The 27621-nt window shown below is 47.1% G+C and overlaps 1 protein-coding gene across 1 annotated transcript in view; it reads left to right on the plus strand.

Annotated features, from left to right (window-relative positions):
- The window catches only part of LOC147418026 (uncharacterized), a 180246-nt gene that overhangs the window by 31767 nt on the left and 120858 nt on the right, over positions 1 to 27621 (plus strand). Inside the window, exons 3-6 of the mRNA XM_086506589.1 lie at positions 8558 to 8894; positions 9063 to 9147; positions 9272 to 9500; positions 9594 to 9698. Coding sequence (XP_086362715.1) covers positions 8558 to 8894; positions 9063 to 9147; positions 9272 to 9500; positions 9594 to 9698 — 756 coding nt within the window. The remainder of the gene's footprint in view (positions 1 to 8557; positions 8895 to 9062; positions 9148 to 9271; positions 9501 to 9593; positions 9699 to 27621) is intronic.

Genomic DNA, 27621 nt, shown 5'->3' on the forward strand with positions numbered 1-27621 from the left:
CTGGAGGTGAACTGGGCTGAATCAGCCCCTTTTCTAACAGCTCCTGTACTTGGCCCATTATCTCTTTCTGCTGAGCCGCACTAACCCTGTACGGAGGCTTATTTGGTGGGCTACTGCCTGGCACCAAATCTATCGCATGGTCCTCGGGTCTCTCTGGCGGTAATTGAGACGGTAATGAATCAAAAAAACAGTCACTATACTGTTGTAAAAACATTGACCTTTCTTTATCTAGCACAGATAAATTTGATTCATCACAATCTGACACTTCACGTGCAAAAACCAAGTACGCGGAAAGATGCTTTTTCATTACAGAAGTAATAGCAGAAGCTGATACAGTGGGAATAGACTCCCCTTTAAGCTTTACATCCAGAATGTCAGTCTTTCCCCTGCTCTGTACAGTGATCTTTTTGTTGTAGGCATCCATGATTCCCTGTACACGAAACAACCAAGGAATACCTAGCAACACATCACATCCGTCCAGTGGCATGATGTAAAATTCTTCAGCATATACATAGGATTGGATATGTAGACGCAACTTTCCGATGATGGGTGTCACAGCCTCTGTAAGGCCAGGACATGCCAAACGTACCTCTGCTGTATACCTCATCTCTTCAGGTCTGATTCCCAACTTTGAAGCCAATTTTGGGGAAATGAAGTTGGCTTTGGCACCTGGATCAAAGAAGATAAGCACTGTTTGATCCCTGACCTTTCCCCATGCTCTGCAAAGCTCAGTTGCATCTGAATTTGGCTTGTCGCCCACCATATCTGGCACTAGACCAGCCATGGGCTTCTTTCCTTTCTTGTCCTCCTTGTCTTCAGAATCAGCTGGCCTTTTCTTTGTAGGACAATTGTAAGCAATGTGGCCAGGCTGCTCACATATAAAGCATTTGTTCTCTGTCCTCAGGACCTCCTTTTGCTCTTCTGACTTGCGAGGAAAACGTCGTTTCCATTTCTTTGCTGGTCTCTTTTCTGATTCAGCCGTAGCTTTATCTTTCCCTGCGTTGGCTGACTCTTGAGTCCCTTTAGGAGTCTCATTGGGAACGTGCTTCTTGGCTGAATTTTTCTTGCCTGGTCCTGCCTTGACACGCTTGTTAAATTCACAATCTTCTCCCTTGAGCAAACCATTGCCAGTGTTTGCTACCTCGATGAGCTGCGTCAAAGTAGTGACTTTGGTCTTCGTGCAGTACTTTCTCAATCCTTTGGGTAGGCCACAACAGTATTTTTCAAATCTGTTCTGTCAATGGCACAAACCTATAGGAAGTTACTGGAAGTAAAGCTTCCCAAAACTTCCGATTGTAGTCATCTAGATTCTTGCAAGTGGCAGCATTAAGCAGGTGTCATTCTGTCATGACATCTGCTTCAAAGTCATCAGATAACCATGCTGCTGCAAAAATCTGCTTGAAGTAAATCCATGTGGACGGAGCTTGCCCTTGAAGCAATAAAGTTGTCCACCATTGTCCCGCATTCCCTGTCAAGAAAGTGGCTGCCTTGCGGACCTTTGAAGCCTCTATAAAGTTTCCCCCTGCATAGGCCTTGTCAAACTGCTGGAGGAATGAGAGAGCCTTCTTCTTGTCATCAAACCCTGTAAAGGTCGTGAATGTCACACCTTTGCCACCTTCTTTGTATGGAGTTGGCCTCTCCAGCGGCGTTATGTTGTCATATGGAAGTGACTGAAACATGGGAACACTGTTAGGGTTCATTTGTGTTCCTTGATTGGCTGCTGATTTGTAATTCCAGCCATACCAAAATTTGCATGTGGCATCCCAAATTGGCCCTGAGTGCTTTGAAACCCTGGTAGCATGCCCGTGACACCATACATAGGGTTAGGCATCATCGTTTGAGCACCCCCGAACACTATTCCTGGCGTATAAAACTGATTTCCAGGTGCATGACCAGCCATGCTCTGGAATACCGATCCACCTCCAAAATAGCCAGGGTGTACTGAAGGTGGTGGGAAGACCTGTTGCATAGCCTGTAGGTTGCTTCCCTGCCCATTAGAACCAGCTATAGGCTGTTGAAAGGTGGCGGGCTGAACTGGTACAACTTGAAAGACTGGCATCTCAGCCACCTGTTCTTGCACCTTAGGCACAGGTTGTGGAGACTGCATGTTCTCCGTCAAGTGTACAGGTGTTTCCATTGACTGTGCAGTATGAATCACCTGTGCTCGAGCCTTAAGAGGCTTTTGAATATGATCCAGTGACCCAACTTGCTGAGACGGAACAGGAGGTTGCAGAAAGGCTAAAAACCTCGGGTTCTGCATTACTTGTGTGAACATAGCCACAAGAGTAGCCAACTGGGTCCTGAATATATCATCATCCGTCTGTGGTGGTCTTGAGGACTCACCCACTTCATGTGTCTGTTGACCTTGTGAAGAGGAAACCTCTTCAGTCACATCATCTGCTCTGTCAGCCATAATTGCAATTCCCTGTGTCTGGTCTATGATCCCCTATGTCTTCAAGCCCAACCTGACCAAGGCTCACTTCTATGGGAAAAAGTGATTTAATCCCGTCGATGGAACCATGAAACCGGCCTGTTCAATCCAAAAAGGGCGGTAGACTTTACTTTAAACCTTGATTTAGCTTTCACCCAATATTAGTCGTCTATTCTACCTGTGCTATAATGACACAAGAGAGGGGAATGGGATACAGATGCTAGAATGCACCTGTATGAGAAGACCGACACCAGATTGGCCCCTAACTTAGGCGCCCCTTTCGGTATTTCTTTATTGTTTAAGAGAGGGAATAAACGCTGTGGATCCCTACAAGCTGCCCCGCACACACTTGGCTGAATTTCAACTGTTCCGGCCCGATTTCGGCAGCATAACTGTACTAGGACCCTTCACAGTCAGTATTCCCACGCATTGACTGACCTTCCCGAAGCATACGGGCACTTTGCAAAACTTGGCGAGAATCTGCAACACGCTGAATTCTCTGTTTTCAGCCCTGAAAATGCGCCAGATCTCCTATACAGCGGTCCCCTTGCGTCCCCAAACCTCCTGGGCGTATTAGGGTCCGTTTAGGGCCAAAACCCTAAACCTGCAAAAATACACAGCAGGCTGTAATTTACTGTTTCGGACTCCGTTTCGCGTGCCGGTGGCATCCGTAGCAAGTCCTCGAGCTCCCGCACCTATAGGGCTACTTACCCTTTGAATCGGACGAGATTTCGAGCGTGAAACCTCTCCGAATCACCTGTACCTGCGGGGGATTAGCCGCTAGCTACTCCAGTACCTGTGCAAGAGGCTCTTGCCTCGGCTATCGCGCATGAACCCACACAACTGTACATTGGTCAAATGAAGAGCCCACTAGTGGGGCATAACATACTGCCAAAGGAGAGAGAGAGGGCAGTGCGTAGCGTGCAGGGCATCACTCCTGGCAACGCACTGTGCATAAGAGGGAAAGCAAGCACTCCGTAGCTCTTAACCTGTGAGAAAACTGAAAATCAGCCTCCTCTCTCATTTTAGGCGCCCCCTCCTCTGGCCAGAAGTAGCAGAAGGCTCACAGAGTGAAACCTCGCCCAGTTTTCGATTTTGGCCAACTGGGCTAAAAATATCTCAACTGGTGCATCAATTGACTTGACAGCAGAGCAATAAAATGTTCCTCTTGTCATTCCGGAGCTAATGACGCAAACACATTTTCAGGTCTCAAAATAGCAGTTCCCTAAATTTTAGGAGATGCTGCCATTGTATCTTTCTAGGTCATTCGACCCTCTTTGTACACTGCAGCCACACCCAGAACTGAAATGTAGCCTCTGTAACAAAGGATTCCAGTTTGGCTAGTCAATGACCCCACTTGGCTAACCATAGTCCTTGTCCAACCTTAGTGCTCTCTTGCCCTCATGCCTGGACTCCCTCTGGACAGTTCCACACTAGCTATGCAATGCAGGGCAGTTAGATTTCCCGAGGGGTGTTTCCAAAAAGTGAAAGTAAATAGATAATAAGAAAGAAATCAACAAAAAGGATAGATAGTAGTCACACGCTGGTGACACCAACACACTAGCCAATGCCTCCATGGCCCCTTGTTGACCCTGTTGCTCAATAGCCTGCTGTAGCAGAATAGGAGAGAGATTTACTGGAGAAGGTGATCTGGAAGATGTGGAACCGGATGAAGGAATGGGGGATGAAGGAATGGTGGATGTCGTATGTAGAGGTATGGTTGATGAGGTTAATGGACTTCTACTAGATACCACAAGGCGTCTTCTGTTATAGTGCTTCAGAGGGCTCAGTAGTGCGCTTTGACGCTCAACTGACCGCCTTGTATGTGTCATGCAATGAACAACACAGGTCTAACACAGAACAAGTGAGGATAGTGACTAGACCACCTGGTCCAGGACCAGTGACTAGACCACCTAGCTGGCAGGACGAGAAGGGCTGGACCAAGGCGAGGACTAGACCAGGACCAAAGACCAAGGACCAAGGACGAGGACTAGGACTTGGACCAGGGCGAGAGAGGACCAGACTTGCAGACTATCTACATAGTGTAAGCAAGTGTGCGGAGCCCGGTAACAACCGATTAGCTTCACGATTTTATCTCCACAAGAGTGAGACTTCCTTTGAGGTCCCATCATGATCGCCAAAATGAGAGCACCTGTAGCGCAGATAATGTGTCGTGCTCTCTACAGTGGGTGGTCCTCAGTGCAATGTATGTGACAATCTCACTCAAACAGACTGAATCTCCCTCACACAGACTGAACACAAAGGAAACAATAGACGTCAACAGAGCTCACAAAGACACAACAGCAGACCAGAACATGACTCGACTATCTCAAAGACTGATACAGACTCTGGCGTGGCAGCACACTCAGCTCGAGCCCAGGACTCACAGGTACAATGGGGGTGTCGAGACTCAGATGTGCCAGGATGGTGAAGACATGCTCTGTGTAAAGACCCACTCTAGACGACTACGTACAAGATAATGCCACTGGCCCAAAACGACTACTCATATGTACAATCATCAAGAGCCACCAACGGCTCATAAAGAACATCATCTAAGTCTATCCCAACTGGGTGGCGGTGGTGACCTGGCCACGATGTCCACTAGACCACCCTATCCCTTCCACGTGTCCCTGCCCAAAGAGTCCGTTTAGTGTGAACCGACCAGACCAAAGACCAACTGACCAAAGCCCAACTGTAAACTACTGTCCTGTGAAAGTGACACTATAGCCTGCTACAGGTTGCCCGCCACAAGACCGCTGCCCGTCCCGAGGAGCGGAACTGAATTGCTTGCATGCAACGACATTTGGATGCACTACGCAGTTTTGCAGAGATACAAGCACTTAAGGCGGATTCACAAGTCCCGTTGGAAAGCAATCCGAGACTGTCTGTAAGTGATGACTCCTAAAAGAAGATCCCTCTGAAGCTGCGCTCTCATCTCTCTGCACTCCTCATCATACCAACTATTCTGGGGCATGCTCCCAGAATGTCGCCTCTTGCCCGGCTGAGTGTGTGGGTATGTCACTGATGCAGCCCCATGTAGTGTCTCAGTTAGTAGAGTGGTGCACTCCTCCACTGAGAGGCCTGTACCATTTGTGCCAGCTGTGCCTTCCAATAGACGGTCCCAAATCTCCTCTGTATAAACAAAATCAGTCTCTGGAGTAAATGTATAGCAGGTGTGTGACCTTCCTCCTGATGTCAGGGTTGTACTACACTGAAATTTAACGGACAGTGTCAAGAGAGCATGATCTACTGCTATGCCCACTGGCCTGGCTCCCACTGTGAAATCCTGAATGCAGGGGACAAAGCTCGGTTGTGTCAAAACATAATCCACTGTACTGGCCCCATGTCTGAGGTGGAAAGCATGTGAAACCGCTCCAGGAAATCGCTGTAAGCCATTAAGTATGGCTAATCCATGTGTAGTCGTCATTTCCATGAGGTATCTCCCATACTCCGTCTGCTCTCTATCATCTGAGCATCTGTGAAGTCCCAACTCACTCACATCCATCTCTCTAAGCATCTCATCTGAAGTGTCATAGAAGACTGTCTGCGAGTTGCCCATTCGGGCATTGAAGTCCCCTAGGAGAATGATATCACCATCCCTAGAAAACTCCCATATGTCATCATCTAGTATAGAGAAAGGCGACTGCTTTCTGGATGCAGCATACACTGATGTACTAGGAGGAAATTAATATATGGCAATATATAGGAATCGACCTGTGTCAGCTCTCAGTCTCACCTACATATATCTAGAATGATCATCTCTTCGTACAATATGCAGTAATGGTTGTAGTTCATCTCTGAATAGCACTACTACTCCTCCCGAACCTCTACTCCCATGCTCAGATCTCGCATTTGTCCTGTGAGCTGTCTCCCATCTGTATCCCACCACATGTGGCATCACCTGTCCAGGGGCCTGATGAGTCTCTGAGAAGAATACAATATCCTTATCTTTGAAACTGTCGTCAAATGCACCCACGTCCAACTTCATAGACCCATTACAATTCCAGGTAGTCATCTTCAGTGTGGTCCCATAGGTCTCGCACCGTCATGCAGTGCACCGCTCTAAAATCATCACCCGTCCATCTCTATAGAAGGCTATCTTTCCCTTCTCCCTTGCCCTGTAATCTTTGGCATTACCTCTCTCATATGTGCAAGCTGTGAGAGAGTCAGGTCATCCCCGAGGAAAATACCTGTCTTTTTGAGAGTAGGCCTCTTCCTCAAGAATTCCTTCCTCTCTTCCAATGAGGGGAAGCGTAGTATGAGAGCTCGTAGTATGAGAGCTCTCCCCTTTGAAGACTCTCCCGTGCCATCACTTTTCTTACCTGCCCTCCATGCCTTTGTGTGCAAAGGCTAAACCATCCCCATCATGGATGTAAGGCTTGTGACCTCTTTCTCCACACTGTTATGTCCTTGAGACCGGTCACTCTCACATGCAGTGTTCGCATCTGCCTTCTTTGTTCCTCTTCGAGGGTCATGTTGATAAGTGTCGGTGTACAGGTTTTCTTGACCTTTCCCTTTCTTGGCGATCTCAATCCATTTTTCGGCCTCGTCCGCCTTTTTCTGTGTCCTTGTTATCATCTCCGCCCATAAAGATGCCTTTGCCACACTCAGTTTCTCTTCCTCTGTGATCATCCTTACCTGTTCCTTGATTTCCTTGATTTCATCTATTACCAAGGGCTGAAATTCGCCTTCCTCTAGTCCACTGCTTAGTCTATCAACAAGCTCCTGTTTAAGGGCTGCGACTTCTTTTTTGAGTGTCCGTATCTTGGTGGTTGGGTTCTCCTGTTTGAGGGCTGAGACTTCTTTTTTGAATGTCTGTATTTCTGCGTTAAGGCTCTCTTTCTCCTTCTTCCATTGTGTGCCTTCATTGAAGACCATCTGAAGGAGGTTGGCCTTCTCCTTTCACCATCCTTCCATCTCTATTTTCCACTCCTTCATTTCCCTCTCCATCTGCGCCATCCGCTTGTTCGTGAGCATGAAGGTTGTCTTTGCTCGCGACTTGCAAACAGGTGAGACATTGACAGCTTCCGTGTCCTGTGCAGGGTCGTGTGCAGGGGAGATTGATTCCATGTTTTGTCGTTCAAGAGATGTATCGGGCTCACTTACCATTTCGATCCTCTTGCATCAAGAGACTTGCTACTATCTTGCTTCCGGGCTTGCAGTCTTCACGCGTAATCTTGCTGCGCCGTGCTGCTATTTCGTACGAGCATGTAATTTAAATAATTTGCTTATGCGGCCTATGCTCAAGATGAGTGCTCCGAACTGTGCTCAAGGTTCTATTTTATTCTTATGGCAGGGAGAGCCTTCCGTTCTTAATGAGAGAGTGCAATGAACACAAACAAAGTGAATGGACACTGTGCGTGAAAGTGTATGAGACTGAGAGATAGATAGAGAAGAGAATACGACACCAGAGTGTTGTCAAACCCTCCTCCGAAGGCCCCACTCTCTATGGCGAGAGCGGTCTACTTATGATTGCACAAATCTCTACAATGCTTGGACTTGCCGACGATGTCGACGACGACGAGACGGGCTGAAATTTGCAAATCTTTATCTATTGAATTCTGACTCTATGTTGATGACGACGATGCAACGACGATGCGCTGAAAACGCAAATGCTGAAATCTGCGTTTTTCGGGTTGAAACTGTAAACCTTGCGGAAACTGACCGTGTCACAAATGACTTTGCGTCTGTCAAGCCTCAACTCCCCCACATCCAGCTCTCTAAGCATCTCATCTGAAGTGTCGTAGAAGACTGTCTGAGAGTTGCCTATTCGGGCATTGAAGTCCCCTAGGAGGATGAGAGAGAGAGAGAGAGAGAGAGAGAGAGAGAGAGAGAGAGAGAGAGAGAAATGAAATGATATATTAACGTCTACAAAAGGCCAAAATGACCTATGAGACCAAACTGATTACAATGATGAGTCTAGTATCAAGTCTGGGTACAAACAAAGAAAACTACAAACGAAAAACTGAGATAGGAGTGCTGCCGACTCTATGGGTGGCTGGTAAGCTGAGCAATGGTATCATGCCACAAAGGTACAAAGTGGAGAGAGAGAGAGAGAGAGAGAGAGAGAGAGAGAGAGAGAGAGAGAGAGAGAGTTTAGCCATGAGATTACTAGATATCATGCAGCAACAAGGAATCTCCATGATAGCAGTTTGTTCTTTTGAAGAGATAGTACAAGTTGTATGTGTGTCATGGGGACAGATCATTGATGCCAATAAGTCTTCTGCATTATCATCTTCGCCAACTACAAAAAATGATAAGCATTCAAGGAATTCACATGATTTGCAACTTCACTTGTTGAAACTGGCAACCGAACATGTGGATATTTTCCCATCATTTAAGGCACCTTACGTACTAGGGCTAAGTTTTGTGGGTGGAAATACAACCCAGCATCAGACAAGTAGCTCAAATGCTTTGGATCATGAGGGACGACCCTTACTCGTAGTCCTTTCATCTAACAGAGGTGAGGTAAAATCTCTCATGTATGAAAATAGTAGTAGACAGCTTGGTTCTGATTTGAAGATCTACTTTATCATGGGAGACAACTTCATGTTGTTTCTTAGTGCATGTTTTTCCATCTATGCATCTGTCTAGGCATTGGTTATAATTTTATCAGCCCTTCTCCTTTCAGGTTTGAATCAGAACTTGCTGTCTTTGGAGTGTTGGGTGGTTGACCTGAGTATCAATCAGCTCAGACCTGGTCCGTGGAAAATAAGGTAATGCTATGTTTTTCAAGTAGTAAAAATTAGATTAGGCATTATAGTTGATTCCTTATTTTTCATTAAGCTTGGAGATCCATGTCAAGTGTCAAAACATTTTTTCCTGTCTAATGAAGATCAGCAATTTGCACCCTACAACCCGATTACTTGTACCATGGGCATTCAGAACTATTTCTGAGCTTGACATAGGTGTAGCCCAATTAGAAGGAATTCTACCACCAAAGATTGGGGTGCTTGCAATATCCAGCACTAGTGTCACTTTCTGCCAAGTCAATGGAGCAAGGTCATCTTTGGTTATATCCTTACAGGGACTACCAATCTGTTACGAAATATGCAATAACAACTCATTGGTAAGAGTCACATCCTATTTTGTGCTTATAACACTTATTGTAGTATTTGAGGCGGTTCCTTACGTTTTCTTTTATGGTTCGGAAAATGTGAAGGTTATTGCTGATAGCAGTTCCATGTTGTACATAATTGATGTGAGGGACTGCTGCCAACTTAAAATGCAGAGAATATTGTGTGTATATCCATTATCCGTTGCTCAGGTTAGTTTCACAAAATAATTGATGTGGGGTTTCAGACTTCTTTTCTTCCAAAAAAAGTAAATACAGGGTTGTGTTGATGAAGAGTTCCACTTTTATAGTGGAACTTTTCCTGTCAAGCTCAAGGAGGTCCAAGGTGTAAATTTCAAGAGTGCTTATTGTGACCAAGACTGCAACAGATGATGTGTGATTGAAATTGGGACCATAGCCAACATTGAGCCTTCTTTCCTTGGCCACAACCCTCTTCCTTTCTTTGAAGATGTCTTTTTTCCTAAGTCTTCTCCTCTCTCTTGCTTGCTGTGAAAACCATATTGCTTGCTCCTTTTTTTTGAAAACAAGGTTTCTATAATCATGCCAAAGGAGCGTGTATGTTGAAACCAACTGAAGCTACTGAATAGGCACTGAACAGTGCACAACCTGATTATAACGCCATACTGGCATAGCTTCAAGACACGACAAAACACTAGCACAGAGAGAGAGAGAAGCGTAGCTCTAAGAGACATATTAGCCTGTAAGGCACCCCTGGCGGTATTTCTTTCTTTATGGTTTCTTGAAGATGGCTACAGCATATAATGGCCCTCTAATCGGAGAAAACACACAACTGTATGTGTGTCACAACTGCTGTTATGGCCTCTTATTTATGGCTTGTAGACTAGCTAAAAGCAACGCTTTTTACAATATCAGTAAAATGGTGAAAAAGAATTTGTATTTCCTTAATGACCTAAAACATCTGCAATTCCAAAATGCATTTCATGCAGCATTAACCTTATGATGCCACATCAGCCACAGTCCGGACGATCTGCCAGATCAGCACCCATCCATTCGGTCCTGCCATGCTAGCATGTATCCAGCACGGTCCTGAAAAGTCATCATTCATTGACATACCCTCTCCATAAAACAAGAGTAGCAGCCTTTGATTACACCTGCCAAAACAGACAGCACAATTGATCAGCAGACACTTACATCCTGCAGTTCTCACAACTATCCATCCAAGACAGTGCACCTATGGCATACACATCCAGAACTGCATCACTCAGACACTCTCTCATTATTTTTTTATTTTTCCAAGAAAAAGATCCTTCTATTAGCTAATAAAACTGCCCATCGGGCTACACACTGGCCCAGCAAGAGGGGGTGGGTACATCAGCGTGAGGGGAAACTCTCCCAGTGAAAAACTGAGATATGTACAATGTTGCATAAATCAAGATATGGGAGGGGGAAACAACCACACAGGTGGCTGGTAGTGCCATCTAGGAGCCCCATGGACCATGGCATAGAAAGGCCTTGGACGCCATAGTCGCAGAAATGCGTCACCGTGCTCCCGCATACGGTTGGAGCTGCCCTGTAGCCTCTCGAACTGACCTTGAAGTGTGTGGATCATCTCCAGCCATATATCTCGTACAGTCTCCACCGGGGGGATGGGGAGAGCCTTGAAGATGCGAAAGCAATGGGCTCTCCATATGACCCAGAGAGTCAGGCTGCAGATAAGCTCCCAGCATAGCTCTCTATCACTGCCCCACTCTTGGGGCATAAGCTCTGTGATGGGCTGAAGTGTGGGCCGGCCCTCTTGTATCACAATCATCCTGCTAGTTGAGGATAGTTCAAACCGAACTGCTAGGCCCGTGAGGGTGGACCAAGCGGCAACACCCCAAGTGAATTGAACTCTCCTCCGCTGTCTGCTGTCCCACAGGTGCTCCCAAAAGTCTACCAGGAACTCAACTGTGAGACCCTCCTCTTGCCAGTGACCTGCTACAGCAGGGCGGGCCTCTCTCCGAGCAGCCAGAATGTGATGCCCCGGTTTTGCTGTATATTGGAAGAAAAGTGTCCCGGGGTGATGTGCTGAAGCAAAAAAGTCCCACCAAAACCACTCCCCAAGGTCCCACCTCACTCGTGACAGAGGGCGACTCTCCCAAGCCCAAAGCCTCAAATGTCCAATCTCAAGATCTGTCAGGTCGGATCGAGTTCGAGACCTCCGAGATGGCTTCCAAGGTCATTGGTATGAGTCCACTGGCCATCCGAGCATCACGCGCCCACTTTCGACAGTGGCAACATGGTGGGACGTGCTAGTAGAGGAGGCAGACATCTCCATCTCAATCTGCTTTCCGGGTTTACGGAGGGAGTACCTACCACTTCTCTCCAGGATTGGCTCCGCCATCGGGACTGTCCTGGAGTCACCTCACACGGCGGCATCAGTAGCTGCCAAGGCGGTTGGCATTCCCTCAGTTCGAGTTTTGGTCAGAGATACCCACACGCTCCCGAAGGCCATCCTTCTGCCTCGCGTGAGTGGGGGTTGGTTTAGACAGAGTGTTGAGTACTCGGGTCTCCCGAACCAGTGCTTCATTTGCAGACAGATGGGCCACTTCGCGAAGGCCTGTCCACGGAGGAGGCCTCGACCTACACCTCAGCCTCAGCCCCAGCCTGCCAAGGCTGGGCCGCAGCCACAGCCAGCGGCGCAGTGCACAGATTCAGAGCCACCCTCCGAGCGTGGGGCTCCAGCGGAGGAGGGGTGGCAGCAGGCCCGTCGCAGTCGACGCCAGGGGCCACAGCGACAGCCTGGCCCTCAGAGTGGCCCGCAGGTGCCTACTCAGCAGCAGTGGGTTCCCACGGGGAACCGTTTTGGCCCTCTTGAGCAGGAGGAGCCCCCTACGCAAGCCTCCACCTCCACTTCACCCTCGCCAGCTGCCCCACCTTCAGAGTTCCCCTCCTCCTCCTCATCCTCCCCCCCGCCATCTGCTCCCGCCCACTCCCCTCCTCGCCCATCTACTTCTACCGCCCCACCCCGCTTCTCTTCCCCTCCGCCCCCCCCCCCCCCCCCCCTGCTCCTTCTCCCCCCCCTCCTCCTCCAGTTCCACAGTCGACTCGGGAAATTGGTCCCTCGCCGGCGGCTAGGAGATCTCTTAGCAGCGCCTTTACCACGAGTCGCCTAGCGAGAGAGGGTCTGCCCTTCTTGCGACCCCCTCTGCAGATTCAGACTTCTTCCCTTACAGCCATCCCCCGTGGTCTGACGAGCATTGACCTCTGACGCCGCTCGGATTTCTTCGACTACGGGTTCACTCGCTTTCTTGGCGATTCCGCAGCAGACCACGAGGCAGCCTGCTTCAGGGTCCACGCTTTGTTCCTCGCAGCTAGGGGGACAGAGGCCTTGGACTTAGCAGTTGGTTTCTCCTTCCCTCTGTGTGGTAGGACCGAGACAGAGTGGTCCCTCGACTCAGTGGTGGGATGGTTGCATACACAGGTTCTCGAGTTCTCTCACCACATGGGTGAACTTGGAGTTACAGATTTGCTGCAGACTTTGTGGCCACTGGCCAAGTTTGCGGTGACACCCCCAGACTCAGCAGGATGTAGGCACATTGTGGTGTACTTTTTTGCTGATACGCAGTGTTTGCCTTGCTATGTATACATTCATGAGGACTCCTGGACAGAGGAGGTTGCTTTACGCACGGCTCGCTCTACCTGGGCTTGGGCTAGGCACTCACTGCAATCTCGCCTATCTAGAGGACGCTCGGATGCGGATTACTCCCCATCCAAGCCAGCCTCGAAGATATCCCGTCTTGCTGCTGCAGCAGCATCTGTTCTCTCTCGTTTCCCATGAGGATCGTCTCGTGGAACGTACAGGGACTAGGTGGGCTCCAGTTTCAGCGACAGAGGGGCCGATTGCGTCAGGAGCTTCAGCGCTGCCTTGTGGGTGGAGAGATTGATCTCCTCATGCTTCAGGAGCACCATTTGTCTGAGAGCCGCATTCAGCGTTGTGGTCATATTTTGCGTGGACGATATGACACCTTTTGGTCAGCTGCTTTTGGACCTGGAGGTATCCAGGGTGGGGTTTGTATGACTATTGCGGACTCATTGCAGCAGGCCATTGTGGGCAGAGGGATTATTGTGCCAGGCCCCTCTTAGGCAGTAGCGAGTTGTGTTGTCAACTCCTAGAGGAAGAAGCGACTAAGCTCCCTGAGGCCATTGGTCAGTCTAGTAGCAACTTCCCCCTGAGTATCCAACCTCTCAGTCCACAACGTAGCCACCTACTCTCTGAGCTCTCTATCTAGCAAATCCTCTCAGGGATGCATAGCATGACACCTGCCACTCCTCTGCAGTTAGAGTAAGCATCACTGGCACGTGGTCAAAGAAAGTAGTCCCTGCCAAAATGCAAAATATAGAAGCAATCTATCCTAGATTGATTCACTCTGCCTACTCTGCGGTCAAATCCGGAAAACGAGAGGCTGTTTGAGGACCGTGCAAAGCCAGCATGTTGCCAAACATCCAAAATCCTCAAGGTCATACATAGTCGTTCCCAAGCAACCAACGTAGTCCCATGTACTGTAGCATGATTGCCCCCAACCCTGTCTGAGGGGTCCTCAAGCATGTTGAAATCCCCCCCAATGCACCATTGCTTTGCATGGGGTAAGGACTCCACCAAATGTGACCAAAACTCAGCATGTACACTCGCATGGTTGGGTGCATAAATGTTCAGAAACCCACAAGGCATCCATGTATCCGCATAGTGACCCACTAGGCCTTGTCCGGCACACTAATGCCTCTACCCACAATGGCTTGCTGCCATGAATCCGCAACGGTGATGAATACACCTCCCTGAATGCCACCAGGCCCAAAAGCAGCTAACCAAAAAGTCTCAAATTGACCACACAAAATCTCTCCACAGCGCATGGTACGGCTCTCACATAAATGATGCTCCTTGAGCATAAGCATAACGATCGCTCCACCCACAAAGGCATTTCTGGAGCTCCTGTCTGAGTGGACTTCTCTGACGTACAAACTGAGGTTCCCAACCCCTGTACATTCCATGAGACTATCCTCATGAGATCAGTGAAAGAGGGTTGATGTTGCCATCGCAGCTAGTCTCGCAATCTTCGAGGCATGCTTAGATGGGGAGTAATCCGCATCCAAGCAACCTCGAGAAAGACGTGTTTGGAGTGTCAGGCTAGGCTTACAGTCCGTAAGCTGCATCCTCTGTCCAAAAGTTCTCGTGAACATATACATAGCAGGATACACTCTGCGTGTCAGCAAAAAAGTGTACCACAATGTGTCCATATCCTACTGTATCTGGTGGTGTCATAGAGAACTTGGCCGACGGCCACAGAGTCTATCAAATCTGTCACTCCCAAGTCTCCCGTGTGGTGAGAGAACTTGAGCCTTAACCTGAAGCCAGTCCATCAGTGTATCCATAGTCCACTCAGTTTGATCCCTGCCGCACAATGAGAAGAAGAAACCAACCACTGTGTCCAGGGCCTCTGCCCCTCTAGTAGTGTTCAATGTTCAAACCCAGTGGAAAATCTAGAGGAACACATCGCTCAGCTCTCTGCTGTCTTCCTCAAGTGCAGAGAGGCGCGCCTAAAGCTCAATCCTAACAAATGTCATTTTTTGGTCATTGAGGGCACACTTCTAGGCCATGTGGTGTCTGCTAAAGGTTTAGCGCCTGACCCAAAGTAGATCGTGGCAATCTTAAAGTTACCACCTCCCATCAATCCAAAAGGTGTGCAGAGCTTTGTAGGCCACACATACTATCATCGCAGGTTTATACGCTTGTATGCACAGGTGGCTCAACCACTGACCCGACTAACCAGTGCTACTGTCCCCCTTTCAATGGTCCAATGGAGAGGCTTAAGCTTTTGCATACCTCAAAAAACGCCTCACTGAAGCGCTATTCTAGTAGCTCTGATTGGTCTCTTCCTTTTCATGTGCTCAATGTTCAACCCCAGTGGAAAATCTAGAGGAACACCTTGCTCAACTCTCTACTGTCTTTCTCAAGTGTAGAGAGGCACGCCTAAAGCTCAATCCTAACAAATGTCATTTTTTGGTCACTGAGGGCACACTTCTAAGCCATGTGGTGTCTACTAAGGGTTTAGCGCCTGACCGAGAGAAGATGGTGGCTCCCATCAACCCAAAAGGTGTGTAGAGCTTTGTAGGCCACACAGGCTATCATCGCACTTTTATACGCATGTATGCACAGGTGGCTCAACCACTGACCCGACTAGCCAGTGCTACTGTCCCCTTTCAATGGTCCAATGCAGAGGCTGAAGCTTTTGCATACCTCAAAAAACGCCTCACTAAAGCTCCTATTCTAGTAGCTCCCAATTGGTCTCTTCCTTTTCATGTGCTTACTGATGCCAGTCAACTGGCTGTGGGTGCTATGCTGACTCAGCCTAGTAGGTAGTACAACCTGGATCGCCCTGTTCACTATGCAAGTCGCCTACTCACCAAGGCAGAACGCAACTATAGCACCACAGAAAGGGAAGGTTTCGCCATTATTTATTAGGGGTCCACATCACAGTCATTACTGATCACCATGCCCTGCACTATCTGCTTAATAAGCCGCAAGTTGCAGGTCGAGTATGGCGATGGCTACTCTTATTTCAAGAGTTTGATTTCGAAGTAGTACTCAGGCCCGGCAACCATCATGTCCTCGCCGACCACCTCTCTCGCATTCACATAGGTAAAGAAGCAACAGAGGTTGCAGACGACTTTCCAAATAGTAGTCTTTTTAAGGTGGATACCACTCCGGAATGGTACGGCGATGTTTTGCATCTACTATCTACTGGCTTGTACCCAGAGAACGCTTCTCTATTGCAGAAGAGACGACTGTTGTTGAAGTCTAGGCCATTCACTCTGATTGGAGGCCAGCTATACAAGCCAGGACCGGATGGTGTTATGAGGCGGTGTGTCTCTCCTCATGAAGTTGAGTATATTTTGGAGGATGCCCACAGTGGTCCCACTGGTGGCCATTACCCTGGTCATCACTACCCAGAAGATTCTCCTGTGTGGTTTATGGTGGCCCTATGTTTTTCGGGATGCAATTGCCTATGTAAAAGTATGTGATGTGTGTCAACGCTGTGGACCTACACCAAGCAAGCAGTCAAACCGTCCTCTTCAGGTCTCTATGGCATGGTAGCCCTTTGAGAGATGGGGCATTGATTTTGTGGGTCCAATTACTCCCTCTGCCCAACCAGGTAATCGGAAGTATCTACAAGTGGCTATAGATTATGCAACGAAGTGGGCAGAGGTACTGGCAACAACGGATTGCAGTGGCAATACTGTAGCCAAGTTTCTCTACGAAAATATTTTGTGCAGGTTTGGATGTCCCCTGGAAATCACCAGTGATAGGGGTAGTCACTTTGTGAATGAAACGATTTCAACTTTGCTTCCCAACTACAAGAGTTTTCACCGAAAGTCTTGTTCCTATTACCCTAGAGCAAATGGACAGGCCGAGAGCACCAATAAGGTTCTGATAGCACTTCTGCGCAAAGCATTTCATCTCCATCCTGCGACTTGGGCTCAAGCTATCCACGGCACCCTTTGGGCATACCAAACTTCTTTCAAAGCCACAACCAATCACACCCCATTTCAATTAGCTTTTGATTTTGGAAGCGATAGCACCCTTCGAATTCAACTCAGGATCTTCGCGAGTCAGCAGTCTGCGTGCCAATGGAGATTTGGGATCAGCATCTGTCTCTCGTCTTTACGTTCCGAATGAAAGCCGAAGTTTGGCTTCTCTGGCTCTGCAAGCAGAGCAGCTTCGTCGCAAAGCATGGCATGATCGCCATCTCACAAAGCCGAAAATAACGCAAGGACACTAGTGCTACTTTATCAAGCTAAGTATCTGAAAAAAGCAAAGAAGTTGGTCCCAACATGGCAAAGACCATACAAGGTAATGGAGATTCTACCCCAAGGGGCCGTACAATCAGCCACCCTTGAAGGAGTTCCGCTGCCTTTAGTCAATGGATCTAGGATCAAAAGCTATCATACTGTATGCTGACGGTCAAGGGTCTAAAATTAACTGTTGATCTTCGCCGACTCCTCAACCCTAAACTGGATCTTAATGTTCCCCATCACTATCTCATACACCCTCTACTTCTACTACTTCTACTGCTTGCATGGACATGCTTCTAAAATTTGGAAAACCACTCTGTCAGTATCTCTTGTACCCTCTCCTTGCTCTGGTCCTTCGCCGCTCCGGTGAGCGTGGTTCTAAATTTTGTAGGACTCTTTCTTTGGTAATATTACAGTTCATCACTCTTGTTGTGGTTCACTTTGAGTCATCAATTTTCGTTATTATTTCTTGATTAACACTGCTCTCGCTTCACTCTGCTTGCTTCTTTGACTGGCCTACCCACTATCTCAACCGACTAATGCTTTATGAAAGCTTCTGATCATCTCTAGTGCTCCTCACATGGCACTAAATTCTGTGAAGACCTCGCCCTCCTCTCGCTTGCTGGCCTCGCCACTGCCCTCTCCACGCCTGCTGGTCTCGCCCTCCCCTCGCCTGAAGGCCTCGCCCTCGCCTCTTCGAACCCACCAGCTAGCCTCGATGTCTCCACGTAAGCTAAATACCAATTAAAAGAAAGGCTGACCTGGCAAAATTTCACACTCACCTAAAAACAGCCTCGGCGTTTTAAATCAAGATTGTAAGAAAAAAGAAAAGCAAGCAGCTCTGCAAAGCGTTTTCAGCCCAGGCCGAAAGCTAGCTCTGCAGCACCATTTGGTAGTCTCTCTCCCTCCCTCGCCATCTGGTGGTCCCTCTATCTGGTGGTCCCTCTTATCGCCTTCTCCAAATTCCTCTCTCCACCTAATTTTTGGCCACCCAGCGCTGGATAGTAATTGGAATAGCAGTTGAACACAGTTAAGTTCAGAACAGAAAAAAATTTCAAGCTCGACCTTGCTACAGTGATGTACATGTATTTAGATGTGGCTGAGTAAATGTATCTGGTTGTGGTTTAAGGAGCTCCCCTCAGTTGCGAAAATAGTTATATCAGTATCAATATCAGATGCTGTCATCAATTGCAGATTCCAAACAGATTCTCTGGTATATTTTTTCAAGATGGTTCGTACTCGAAATCGGGAGCAGCACCTCCAGTCGGAGGAAGAGTCCTCTGCCTCCTCTGGGGATAACAGTGACAGTAAATCTGACTATGCCCCTAGTTAAGAGCAACTGTCCGAGAATCTTCCGAGGAAGATTCACCCCAATTAGTCACTGTTGGCAAGGTCACCACCCTCCAGGTGCCCCGTCCTTCTGGTGCCATCTCGAAGGTACCCTTACTAATGATCTATCATTTACAGGTGCCCAACCCAGCACTCAAAGATGTGTTCTCTCAGTAGCAGATACTACACCTGGGTCTCCAAAATCTGGCTCAGACAGATTTTTCCTGCACAATTTCCAGTGCCAAGCTAAGTGCCCTCTTACTCACTTTTCCAAAACTAAATGGAATTACCCTTACAGTGGAGGATATTGGACATGCTATGGGGATACTAAATGTGCTGGCACCTTTGCCCACCACAAAAACCTTCTCCAATCTCTCCCCTGAAGACACTGCAAATGCGTGCCAAGAACTGTTGTTGCACTCACATGGTGACTATCACAGGAATCAGCAGCTGTACTCAATTTTACAGTATTATTTTTTACTGCGCGTACCGGAAAGAGCAGTGGTTCCATCCTCTCCTGGAATATGCGATGCATTTTTTTGTCTCCACCACTGTCTTCCGTATCTATTTCACCATCTGCTCTTTAAGGTGCTACAAGACAGGGAAAAGCGATTTCGGACTCAACGTAAAGGAAAAGCGGAGAGGTTTAATTGCTATGCAGCCCCTATTATGTATTGGGTAGTGCAAATTATGCAGCAAAAAGCAGATGCAACTGCTGTTCTCACTCTGCCAGATGATGCTAAGGATGATGCCAAAGAACAAGGACGTTCCAAAATGGCCAAAGGGAAAGGCACTTTACGCAAGAGGGCTAAAGTACAAAAGGATTCGACGGAAGAGCTAGCTACACTACCCTTCTCTGAATCACAGTTAAAATCTCTGGCATCAATACCGCAAACCCAAGAGTGAGTATGACTACTTCTGTGGCCACCTCTACTTTTACATCACCTCTTGTTAGTAGTGTTGCAGGCACCCAAACACACTCTCCAGTGATGTCGGCAGTACCACCCACTACTACTCCTAGTGCAGGGGCACATAGGGATACTACACGGGCATCTAGCTCTTGGACACCTAGCTCTGGGCAACCTGACATGTTTGCCAATTTTGCGCCTCAGGCCGACAGACTTCTAGATGCGGACAAAAGAGCAATTTCAACGATTATAGATGCAGCCATCTCATTGCAAGGTACTAACGGTCTGCATCGTGCTGTCTATGACAGTATGCAAAGGGAAGTGCGCAGCCACCTTCAACGATCGATGGATAGGGACATGTTAATTGCTCAGGCTCAAGGTCGCATAAGGATTCTCACTCAACAGGTACACGACCTCAAACATATTGTCCGCACTCAACAAATACAGTTAAAAGAGGCAAATGATATGGCCGTAGTTCAGGAACTTTCTCTTGTGGTAAATTCAGTGTGTCCCTCATGTGCCAAATACCAATCCATAGCCATTTCACAAATATCTACAGCTACAGCTACAACTCCGAGTTCTACGCAAGTTCCTGCTATGGCACTACAGATACACACATACGTTTCCAAAGCTCATTCAAGGGATTCTCAAGCAGCTAAGAAAACATATTCTACTATGGAGTCTAAGCCAGCAGGATCGGCTTCCTCACAGTTTCATAGACCCTCTATAGCCTCCCCCTCCCAGTCCACATCTTTCCCTCCGCCCTTCTACAGCTTCCTTGGATTCCCACCAACTGTCCCACCTTCTCAGCCTACTCACCCTACTCAGTCTGCTCCTGCTCATGGGGTGGCCACTCTATATCCAATGTACCCTCCTCATGGACACTACCCCCACCATACACATGGCCTCCGTCTCCTTACCCACCCATCTACCAGCCTCCCCCTCCCCCTCCATCATCACCACCAGTCGATATCATCTTTTGGAGTTTTTACCAGTAGTAGACTTGGTTGCAGATCTTTCAGTTCTTCAGTTTCCGCTCTCCGGGACGGGGAGCAGTCTTGTGGCGGGCAACCTCTAGCAGGCTACAGTGTCACTTTCACAGGACAGTTAGTACAGTTTGGACTTTAGAGTTGGTCTTTGGTCTGGTCAGGTTCACACTGGACGGACTCGCTAGGCAGTGACACGTGGCAGGGATACAGTAGTCTAGTGGACATCGTGGCCAGGTCACCACCACCACTCAGTGGAGATAGACTTAGATGTTGACATTTATGAGCCGTTGGTGGCTCTTTATGGTTGTATATATGAGTAGTAGCGGCTTGGTCATGATCATCTTTTACGTCATCGTCTAGAGTAGCGAGTGGATACACACAGCACGTCTTCACCAACCCTGCACATCTGAGCCTCGACAGCCCCATTGTACCTGTGAGTCCTGGGTTGGAGCTGAGTGTACTGCCACGCCAGAGTCTGTACCGGTTCTTTGAGATAGTTGAGTCATATGTTCTGGTCTACTGTTGTGTCTCTGTGAGCTCAATTGGTATCTATTGTTTCTTTGTTTTCAGTTGTTTGGTGAGATTGTCATGCACATTGCACTGAGGAGCACCCACTGTAGAGAGCACGACACACTATCCGCGCTACAATGCTACTTCAGGGGGAGCAGCTTTTGCAGTTGGCTCTAGTAGCAAAACTTGTTTCAAGTGTGGCAAAGAAGGGCACATAGCGAAGGAGTGTCTAGCATCGAAGACTTGCAGCATTTGTGGGAAGAAGAGTCATCCTCCTTCCAAGTATTTCAAAAGGGACAAAAGGAAGCACCAACAAAAATCCAAGGCCCAAAGTCTATTTGGCAAAAGACGACAAAGATGAAGATGAAGAAGAAGGCGACAATACCCTTCTAGTCTACGACGACATTCTCTAGCTTTTGTTTTGGCATTTCCCTTTCAGTTGTATTTTTGTTGGGAGATAGCTTGGACTAGCTTGGTCTTAGTTTTATACATCTGTTTGAGGGGAGGTGTTGAGTATCTCTTGAATTAGAGATAGTTTGTCCCCTCGATTGGGGATGGTCTCCTGGATTGGAGATGGTCTTTTTGCTTCTGGATTGGAGTGTGCCATAGTTGTCAGTTTCTTTCTAGTCCAAACCTTAAGGGGAGGATTGTAAAGTGTGAGATTTGTTCTAGAGTACTAGAGTATGAGTCAAGGAGAGAAAAGGTGGAATTATCTCACTTGCAGTGGTGCAAGGCTGTAGAGATACTTAAAGCTCATTTCAGTTCCATTTTGCATTATATCTCCCTTGTTTGTGGTGAGCTTGTGATGGCTTAGCAAATACTCAAGATCGTATTTATGAGTCCAAGTTAATTGATCATGGAACCTAATTCGCTTGAGTGATAATCTAGCCAACACACACGCATTTGTGTGCACGATGTTTCTCTTTCATCCACCCTAGCTAGCACGATCACATTCCTACCAGCAACCAGCCACCCTATTTTGGTAACTCCTATCATCATGGCGGTCATTGAGCTCAAGCTCACTCCATAGAGATTACAAATTACTCAGGTGATACCTATCATGCTCCTCTTGCGTTATACGCTACTATAAGCACCACATCATCAAATTCTTGGCTACTTGAGACTGGAGCCATTGATCACATGATTCATCACTATGAGTGGCTTACAAATGTCAAATACTTAGGCCATCCACTTGAAGTGTCTCTTAGGGATGACAGCATACATCTTGCAAAAGCCTATGGTAATGTGGAAATTAAACTCCCAAATAGTCGCAAGACAACCATTCCTAATGTCTATTATGTTCTAGGATTGGCAAAAAATCTCATATCTTCTGGTGAGCTCACATATGCAGGCATCAACCTCGCATTCACCAAAACAAGATGAAAGCTACTCACTCAAGCTCCCTCCGGTTAGCTCATGACCCTCTGTATTGCAAAGAAAGGTTGTCTCTATCCTCTTGGCATCTCTACCTCTAAAGCACATGCACTAGCATCTTCTATACATACCCCTCCACAAGCCATTGCCAACACTTGGCACTACCACTTAGGACACACATCCAATCACATCATACAAATATTAAAAATCACAAGCTTGTCATAGGTCTTCCTTCTGAGCTCTCTCCTCTCACTTTCTGCGAAGCTTGTGCCTTAACTAAAGCTCGTCAACTACCATTTCTTTGCACTCACTTTTTTTTTTGGTAAATTTATTTGATTAATTTACTAGCGGGAAACCTCAAAGCGAGGAAAACCCAATGAAAGGGTAATGTATAAGGGGGAGAACACAGAACTACTCAGCTGTATAGAGTAGCTAGAAACATTCATAGGAAAGTCAATGTATCTCTGCGGTGATATCACCAACTTCCAAAGCAAACCGTAACGATTGCCTAAGGGAAAGCTTGAAGAGTGGGAACGGGTCTGCATGAGTACGATGAAACATGTAAGCATTACGCTGACTTCACAGGGTCCAATAAGCCCATTATCTGACCCACATAAAGAAGACCGCAAAACGTTGTAGTGTTGGTGAGAAAATGCCAAATACCCAGAACCTTTTGTGAAAAACAACCCCAGGAAAGCAGAGCCGCATACAGGCCGATACACAGGAAGGAAGTCTCTAGTAATGCAGCAATCCCACAACAAGTGGCAAATATTCTCTTCTGCAGTGGAGCAACGTACGCAAGAGGAGGGGCGAATATAACGTGCCCTAAGAAAAGTGCCAACAGGAAGCACTCCAAGCAAACATTGCCAAAGAAACAGTCGCTCCTTCAAAGGCAAATGGCTTTTCCACAAGGCAAAGAGAAGCTTTCTCCACCAGAGATCAGATTTGTGCATGTGCCAAAGGGCATTGCAATGATCAGCAAGCCATGATTGAGGTACAAGAAGAGCATAAATTCAACCCGCAGAAATATCTTGAAAATGCATTTCCCGAAGATCCCAATTAGACATGCGGTCACCATCAGGTAAAGGTGAAATTGGCAAAAAGTCAAGCAACATACTTTGAAGTTAATCTCCAAAACTGACGGTAATGCATGCCCAATCCAAAACGGCGAGCGGCGAAGGGAAACTCAAAAGTATATCCGGCCTCATCAACTACATCCTCAACCACACGAATGCCACGGTCAGAGAGAAAGTAAGCCTAGCGAGGGGAGCGGTCGACCAAAGTAAGAGAAAATGCTCGGCTCCAATGGAGACTCTCCAAACGAATCGAATCACCTTCCTGCCGAGGATTCCATGAAAGATGAATTGTAACCTCTTTCTAGGCAGACACTAAAGTGGAAGCAAGAGGACATCCAGGAATGTACCCTTCCATCTTGCCGAAAACCACCTTCCAGATAGATGGTTGCCAATGGCCAAAAGAGGAAGTAACGACATGTTGACCAAGGTGTGCAAACATAAGAGTCCAAGGCTGAATTTGTTGCGCAAGTGTAGGCAACAACATAACTTTCCGAGCAAGAACATGCCTGCACAAATCCAAGATGTTAAGGCCACCCAGGCGTTTAGGAGTGCAAAGCTTCTCCATAGACATCAAGTGCAAGCCTTTTTTCTGAGCATTGGTCCGCCATAAATGGGACATAATGTTCGACATAAGAGAGTCAAGACAACGACGAGGCCAATGCATTGTGGAAAAAAGAACTGAACATATGCCAACAGGGTACTCTGAACAATTCGCAGACGAACATGCAATGGCCAAGTGGATAACTTCCAGTAGTGCAATTTGACATTCAAGCGTTGCATAACCCAATCCTCTTTCTGAGAATGAGTGACATTCCATCCAATTGGATAACCCAAATGCCTAGTAATCACGTTTAGAGAAACAATCTTCCTGGCCACAATAGACTGTGCCGATCACAAGAACGAAGAGGCAGAAGCTTCGATTTACAAAAATTGACTTTAAGCCCAGCCACAATGCCAAAAAGTTCCAAGGCTTCCATAATCACTCCGACATCAGTCTTCTAATTACAAGGCATAAACAACGAATCATCTGTGTAAGCCTGGCCAACAAAGGTACGACCCGAAGGTAACTGCAGACCATGAAGACGCTCAACAAAGGTCAAGTGATCAAGATAAATCAATAGCGGGTGAGTGGCTATAGCATACAACAGAGCACTAAGGGGGCAACCCTGCTTGACCGAACAACCAAGAGGCCAAGAATCTGTTAATTCGCCTTCCAAGATCCCCGAAGATGTGCTACATGCATACAAGAAATAAACCACATTGGCAAATTTAGGACCAAACCCTAGGCACCTCATCGTGGCAACAATGAAATCCCACTGTACAGTGTCAAAGGCCTTTTCAATATCAACTTGCATAACCAGCACATCCTGATGAGTGTACTTAGCATACTCCATGCCAGTCATAACACTAGCCAAATTGTCCATAATCTGGCGACGTGGAATGAAACCATATTGAGCCTGATGGAGTCCTGCAAGAAGATGGTCCTTAATGCAGTGCACCAACATCTTAGCCAATATCTTGTAAATCACCGGCATCAAAGTAATCGGGCGCACGTGAGAGAATCGCTTGCAAAGCGCTTGCTTAGGCAGCAATTTAAGTAAACCTTCTTTCCAAGATAGTGGCAAATTCTGTTTCTGCCATGCTGCATTAATCATGAAAAGCAATGGAAGTTCAAGAGCCTCCCAAAAGGAGAGGATGAATTCCACAGTAAGCCCATCCCAACCGGGAGACCGCCAATGGCCCAAAGCAAGCAACGCACTATGCAATTCGGAGGCAGTGAACGGGTCCTCAAGGCAACATACATCCTGTGGGGATATGATTGGATGAACAAAGGAAAGCATCAATTGACGCGCATGGCAAGCAACCGAGGATGCCTGAGAAGGAGCAGCAAACACCTATCGATAATGCAAAGCAATGGAAGTTCAAGATCCTCCCAAAAGGAGAGGATGAATACAATAAGCCCATCCCAACCGGGAGACCGCCAATGGCCCAAAGCAAGCAACGCACTATGCAATTCCGAGGCAGTGAACGGGTCCTCAAGGCAACATTCAACCTGTGGGGATATAATTGGATGAACAAAGGAAAGCATCAATTGACGTGCATGGCAAGCAACCAAGGATGCCTGAGAAGGAGCAGCAAACACCTGTCGATAATGCAAAGCCATGGCATCAGCAAGTTCTTGCTTTGAAGAAGTCCAAACAACTGGGGAAATCATAACCCGCTTGATTGCTTGTGAGACCCTCGTATGATGCAAATGCTTAAAAAATTGCTTCGAAGCACAACCTTTATCCATGAAAGTCTGTTGACGGGCATGCGTCTGCCATCTAGCAAGTTTACGCTTGTTATTATGCTGAGTACACACACAAGCTTCGCACAACTTTGACATCTTAGAGTCAGACAAAGGCCACAAATCAGCCAACACTTGCAACTGTTGACAAGCTTGCCTTGCATCCTTAACATCCCCCCGAGTGCACTGCATGTAATGCTTTCCATAGTCATAAGTGACACTTTGCACCCTCATAACAAAGTGATACTGGGCAGCATCAAGATCAAAATGCATATGAGCAAGAAGTGGGGGAATAATATCAGCAATCATGTCACGAAAAGCCGCATGAGTAAGATAAGCATTGTTAATATGTAGCAGACGTTTTCTAGAAAGAGATCGATCACAGAGAGACTGCCCAAAACTCACATTCAACAAAACACGGTAATGATCAAATAACTGTAAGGTGTAATCGATGCTAGCCTCACATACAAAATCCTCATATTGTTGCAGATTAAGCAAATACCATCGATCCAACAGTGCTCGATAAGAAGAGTGAGCAACATGCTGAAAAGTAAAACCAAAGGCATTTGGGTGCAAATGCCCCCATAAATCAATCATCGGAGTAGTAGCAAACAGATTATCCCATTCTAGCCTTTTCGCAGACAACATGTGTGAAATACCAGTGGTACTATCATCCATCGCAGGGGTATTATTAAAATCACCGCAAAGGAATGCATGTGAAGTGCATAAACGAGAAGAGATGTCTCGTCATAGAGCAACCCTTTGCCCAGATGTTGTATGCGCATAAACACCTCCAAATTCATACACCTGACCGTTCAACAAGCATTGAACCACCATCCAGCGGCCTTACGGATCATTGTATAAGAGAGTTGGCTGAAGCTCATGCCGAACCAACATCAATAAACCTGAATAGTCTTGCAAACCAACATATGCAATCCGATAACCAGCAAAATAAGAACACTGACCAGCAAAAGTCATGCTGGTTGTGTTCTTGCAAAACAACTATATCTACCCTACATGTATGTACATAGTGCCAGGTCAATCGCCATTTGTCAAGGTTACATAACCCACGCACATTGTATGTAATGCATTTAATGCAACTGTGCATTAGAAATCATATGCACGTCGGCGAGAAACACATGGATCAAGTCGAGATGCCCATATGGACATCTCCATCTACCATATCCATACCAAAACCCATCGGCTGAGTGAAAGCAGGGGACTTGTCCATAGGATCTGCCTAAGAGGTGGAAGCCTCACCCAAAAGCACATCCTTATAAGAATGCATCGCTTTTTCCCAAGCATCAATCAGGGTGCGATTGTCATTGCAGGGAAGCTGCTTAAACGATACATTCTTGTTGGCGTTAACCAAAGGAACATAATTACGGGAGCTAACATCAACTGACCCAGCATTTTTGCCTTTCCCTGCATTTACATTCCCAACATCAACAGACTGCGGATTTTTGTTTTTCCCTTTGTCTACATTGGGAATCACCTTCACAGTAGAAACTCCATTCAATTTAGCTTCACCAACAGATTTGCCTATAGGGGCAGGGGCAGAAGAAGGAACAGCCGAAAGAGGGGGCTGTAGAACTGGTTCAGGACATTCAGATTGCATGTGACCAAATCTACCACATCGGAAACAGGAGTTTGCAAATTTGCCCCATTTGAGTTTAAAAGGGCGCTTGCCCACCCAAGGATCCCCTGAATCCACCATAATTCCATCCGGGGTATGCTTATCTATATCCCAAAGAATGCAAAACCTATTGGTATTCGCATCCAATTTTGGAGGGCAAATTACCTTGCCAAGTTGAGCACCAGTAACGGAAGAAAATGCCTCCACGTGCGAGG

Source organism: Adiantum capillus-veneris, chromosome 30 (assembly GCF_014529385.1).
Source record: "Adiantum capillus-veneris isolate H3 chromosome 30, ASM1452938v2, whole genome shotgun sequence".
NCBI classification, from domain to species: Eukaryota; Viridiplantae; Streptophyta; class Polypodiopsida; order Polypodiales; family Pteridaceae; genus Adiantum; species Adiantum capillus-veneris.